Below are 5608 nucleotides of genomic sequence, written 5' to 3' on the forward strand. Positions count from 1 at the left end.
TGTGTGTGTGTGTGTGTGTGTGTGTGTGTGTGTGTGTGTGTGTGTGTGTGTGTGTGTGTGTGTGTGGATCAGCACATATCATTAGGCGATTAACTTACTCAAAGGATAGCCGCATGATTGTGTGTATGCGGACACACATGCAGTTTGAACTGTGTGTAATATAAACCAGCTGAGGGACAACATGAGCCTTTAGGAGTCTCTCTGCACACACACGTTGCATTTCACTCACCCTTTTTATCTCTACCCACACAACTCGGCAACTTTTTCTTGCTGCTCACACTCATGCACATACACACAGTCACAGGCACATATGGCCTCTTCTCAGGGCCCATATGTATTTATCCTCCCACATGAGCCAATCACTCTTTGAGATCCTCAAAGGCTCTCTCTCTCACACACACCTATAAACACTCACTAACCCCATAGGTACCCACAGGCCTTCTCCTTGCAGGCTTTTTCATGGTTAATTTGCTGCTCAATAGGTCAAGAGGGAAAGGCAGGCATCAGTCTCTCTCTCACTCACTCACACACACACACACACACACACACGCCTCACCTCATGGTGCGTTCCCCAGACAGATGTGACTTCAGTGATTTACCGCGCCTGTTGGGTCAACAATGCCTTTGTTGTTGCGGTCTGAAGCGGCTGCATGTTTGTCAGGAAACGCTTTTAATTGACCGTTTAGGATGTTTGTGATCCTTTCCTCATTTGTCACATGTGTTACTCGTGTCCCCAGTAATCCATTTCTCATTGTGAGAAGAAATGTTTTTAGGGATCTGGAACTTCTACAGTCTTTTACTTTTAAAAACTCATCACAAAGGAAGGCTAATAGAGCGGCTGTTTGTCTGACATTTATGAATGAAAACCAAAAGGTGAAGGACTAAGTCAAAAATTATGGAAATACACCAAAGTTACTTTTGTATGTGATGTGTATCACAAAGCTGTAGTTTGTTTACCCGGGTCCAGATCAGGTGATCTGATTTGATCTGTCAAACCAAGCTACAGGAAAAAGCTACAAGCAAACTCAAAATGACCCATAATGCATCATTACAAACTATGTGAGAATGTTCAGTCTCATTGGCCAGATGTGTTTGGGGCGGGTGCAACAGAGTTAAATACAAGAAGATGATGTTGGAGACTATTGGAGAACCTGGAGAATTTACCTTCCTTTCATGGCTAGTTGCTAACTCGTGCTAAACATCTATGGGACACATCCCAGAATGCAAAGTGTTTAGCTTAAACTTGCAAGGTACACCTTTTAGTTGTGTCTGATTAAGATTGGATTAAATTGACAAATTCAATAAACGAACTGTGCTGACTTCATTTGGAACTGCATCGAGGTCTTTGTGCCAGAGTGTGATTACTGTGTTCACATCCGCACAAACGAGCCGCACCAAGGAGGACAACTGACTAAACACCACAGGTATGAAAGGGCTGTCTGTAGGTTCTTCCTGGGTTCTACATCCCAAACCATTTCTTCAAGACAGAAGTTAGCTGTGCTATTATTAGTTCAGGAAGGGAATTTCCCCATTCGTTTTCTCTATTCAGAAAATCTTTACAGTAAGGTTTTGCAGACACGTGACCACTACCCACATGACGTTTAATGTGTAACTGTGACAGTCATGATGATAAAGTAGGATTGTTAGTGGTTGTGAGGGTTTGATCCCAGTAGTATAACGTGAGTAAGGCCCTAGCCGTGCAGGCCTGCAGACTGGTCCACGTATTCCACAAACCAGTATTCCCCAACTGGTTGCTTTAGTTGGTGCTGTAGTTGTTATAAGAATGGAAGTGACGGACCACAGATACACTCCGAGCTGCAGTGAAACTGTGAAAAAGTGTAACAGCACAAGTGGAGAAGGCTGAACTTCTCCACCTTCTCACATTAGAAGTTGCACCATTTGAAACATGTTGACTGCAGTGCTGTTCACAGCTTTTACTCTGAAGGTGAACATTCTCCATTTCCAAATCCCTATGGATCCATCCATTCTCTTCCACTTATCCTTATCAGGGATGCGGGGGGCCTGGAGCCTGTCTCGGCTGCCAACAGGCGAGAGGCGGGGTACACCCCGGACAGGTTGTCTTTCTGATGCAGGATGGAAGATATGAATGGAGCCTCACTGCATACATGGCGTCAACAGCCCTTCGAGCCTTGCACTAAAATTTGTGGTGACGCGAGTAACCCAGCAGCCAAATGCAAACAAAAAGGAGCTCCTGCCTTTTACTTTAATAACTTACCATTGTTGCTGCCGTAATGACGCATTGCTTTTACACAAGAGCGAAGGACGGACGCATGTGAGCGAGAAAGGGCTAAAAATGAAGCGATAGACACCTGCGTGCTGCTCTCCATCACACAAAGAGACAGCCAAGGAGTGGGCCTCTTTAAAGCAGCAGCAACTCTGGCTCTAAATGTCCCACTGAGGCATGATGTACAGCGCGTGCGTAGGTTTAACGTATTGTACATATTCTCCGAGGTTGCATTGCTAATGTGCTGTAACTGTTTTCAGAAAACAGTTTTCATAGTTTTGTGTGTCCAGTGTGTGAAGTTGAGGAGTCACGTTTTTGTTTGTTGTCTAAAGCATCTGGACTTAAGTTTCTTGAAGACGTTTCATCTCTCATCCGAGAAGCATCTTTAGTTCTAAGAGACTAAGAGACTCCAATGACCTGGATGACTGAGAACCTTCAGACTTTGTGCTTGTTATCTAAACACTGGTTATACCTGCTTCATGCAACTTCATAGGTTAAATGAAAGAATTGAATAATTTAAAGTGTAAATTAAATATTTTCTAGCAAATAAAGAGCTTCTTCATGAACATCTTTTCATATTTTTTTTCTATGTTTTACCGTGAATTGTCTCAGCCATCTTACTGAGGTCTTATCATTATTGATATCTTCCCTCTATGATGTAACTGGTTATCAGAGCCTCTACTCAGCTAACAATCTTATCTCTTCCTCCTCGTGTCCCAGTTTGATGACATTACGTAACACCTCTTCTCTCTTCCTTCTTTCCCCCCTCCTGCAGGTTCTGGGTTTTCCCTGTGATGACCTCACTGCTGTTTCCTGGCCACGCCCACGCTGCAATGAAGGACCTCTCCTCCTCCTCTTCCTCTTCCACCTCTCCTCTCAACTCCCTCCTCCACTACCCGTCCTCCAAAACCTCCGTGGCGCCCTTTTCCCCATCCACCGGCCCCGCGTCCTCTCGTGGATCGGCCCTGTCCTCGACGCCTCTCTCCAAGCCGCAGCCCTTCTGTCTGCAAACGGGGCCGCACCTCATCGCCAGCATGCAGCTGCAGAAGCTCAACTCACACTACCAAAACCTTGCCAGTGCCTCTGGCGGACACTCTGGGCCTGGAGGGCCTCAAAGAGGCTTTGGACCCCCGCAGCTGGGAGCGGGTAATCAGCTGTTGGCACCATCTGGAGGCCTTGGAGGAGGCGGGATGGGTGTCGGGATTGGCATGGCCAACCAAAGTTCCAGCGCTGGTGGGATTATCGACTTTGACCCTGTGGACGAGGAGGTCCTCATGTCTCTGGTGGTGGAGCTAGGTTTGGACCGGGCCAACGAGCTGCCCGAGCTCTGGCTGGGACAGAACGAGTTCGACTTCATGTCGGACGTGCCAGCTGGATGCTGACCTATGAGGGTGGGGGAAGCACATGGATAAAGTGGAATTGATTGACAACGAGAGAGAGAGAGAGAGAGGACTTCTCTCAATGTTTGGTTTTTCTTTCCTCCCTTTGTTGGCTAATAAAACGAGGAAACAGAAGAGACGCTGACCGATGGAGAAAAGCGATTAGAGGCTCGCTCTCTGTTTCTGTTTTGCTTTCATACCCTCCTACGGGCAGACAAAAGAAAAGACAAGCTTGCTTTTGATTTTCTTGTTTCTGTAAAGGAATCAGTGCTGCTTTTCTTCACCGAGATGAAACCAGAGGTGCTCCCACTCTGAACTGTACTTCCCTTTCATGTAAAAGAGCAGAAACATCAGCAGAGTATGAGCAGAAACGAGGAGTCTAAGACTCACTCCTGCTCCTATCCTGTTTCCTCCATCGCTCCATCATTCGGCCTTAATGAAAACAAGTTGACTGACACGAGAAGAGCTGACAAAGACATCCGAGCCACCCTCTTTAGAGAGGAGTAAGGTACACCTGTTGGACTCGATCCCCCCTCTTTTCTTAGTACCGCCCTGAATTGATCAAGTGGACGATTAAGGAAAATGAGAGGCACGACTTTGTGGGAGAATTGCAAAGGATGGCAAACACTACGCTTCCTGTTTTCTTATACACAATATTAAGCTCTGGTCTCATGGGAAAGGAACTCCTGTCTCTCGGCTTCACAAAGGAAATGATTGTCTTAGACTTGGTTATCTCTGTGCACTTCTTTATTTTCTTGTTTGAATTTCGTTCAAACAGCCGTAGTCATACAACACGTTATTTAAGACGGTGGCTGATCCCCCATCAGGAGACAAGCAGACAAGGAGCACTTCTGTAGCGAACCTAAAGTCACCTCAGCGAGTTAGATCCAGAAATGTGGAATGGGTGTGTTTTGTTGTCCGGCCTGAAAGTTGATGAGGAAGGGTGGGATAGCTAGTGGCAGGGATCCTGTGCTACACGGAGCAGCAAACAAAGTCAAATTCCTATTTTTCCTGCTCTCCCGCTTTAAAACGGTCCGTTTATGTCATGACTGTTGTCGCTGCACTTCCGTGTTCCTGATGAGGAAGTGTGATTAGGCCTGGAGGCTGGTGTTAGTCCAATTTTAGTTACAATTTGGACTATTGTAGTGAAGCAGGGATGAGACCAAGCTAAGCTGCACATTTGATCTGTCCATGTTACAGAAACAGCTCCTCTGTCACTGTCTCATTGAGGTCTTTTGTTCATCTCTTATTGCAAATGAAGAATTAAACAAATCTTTGTTTTTGGTTGAAATTTATGCAAGAATCCCTCATGACCTCTTGACCTCTCTGATGCTATTAGCTGTGACCTGAAAATGAACTGTACTGTTCACCCCGAAGCAGTCCTCAAAGTGTTGGATTACACTGTAAACTACTACCAACTTAGCATGTCAAATCCATGTCTATGCCATGTGATATGGTTGAAAGCTCTGAGGGAATTATATTTTACATGTGCAACAGTTTTGTTTTGTTTTTTTCTCTTCCCAGTTACATGAAAAGTTTCACAACATAAATCTAACATGTGAATATATGAGAATCATGTGTGCCTATCATGTGACATTGTAACAGCTGAAAAGCATTATCACATGTAAAGCAGGGTGAGGGTTTGTGACATGGAGGATAATATTGAGGTCTGAAACATTTCTGAGAAGCCAAAACCCACTATTTTGTTTTTTTAATCTGAGAATGTGTTTATACGCCTTAATTTTCAAAAAATAAATAAATGTTCTCAGATGGTACTTCGCTGCGCCGCCTCTTTTGTTGTTCCGCCTTAAATGAACTCCCGTCTCTTTAAAGACCACCTATGAAATGGTCAGGTCAGCTTTGATTGGCCAGGTTCTCAGCCAAACCAAATATTAGACGTGGGCGGATTGATTTAAATGTCAATATTATATGGTACTGGTATCGGATAGGTACTAGCTACTTTATTTATATCAAAGTTCAGTAT

The 5608-nt window shown here is 44.9% G+C and overlaps 1 protein-coding gene across 1 annotated transcript in view; it reads left to right on the forward strand.

Annotated features, from left to right (window-relative positions):
- The window catches only part of cited1 (Cbp/p300-interacting transactivator, with Glu/Asp-rich carboxy-terminal domain, 1), an 11892-nt gene extending 6523 nt beyond the window's left edge, over positions 1-5369 (forward strand). The window contains exon 2 of the mRNA XM_005750906.2: positions 3021-5369. Coding sequence (XP_005750963.1) covers positions 3040-3627 — 588 coding nt within the window. The 5' untranslated portion in view covers positions 3021-3039 and the 3' untranslated portion in view covers positions 3628-5369. The remainder of the gene's footprint in view (positions 1-3020) is intronic.
- Positions 5370-5608: the final 239 nt, after the last annotated feature.

This window comes from Pundamilia nyererei, unplaced genomic scaffold (assembly GCF_000239375.1).
Source record: "Pundamilia nyererei isolate P.nyererei 1_Seehausen unplaced genomic scaffold, PunNye1.0 scaffold00292, whole genome shotgun sequence".
NCBI lineage: Eukaryota > Metazoa > Chordata > Actinopteri > Cichliformes > Cichlidae > Pundamilia > Pundamilia nyererei.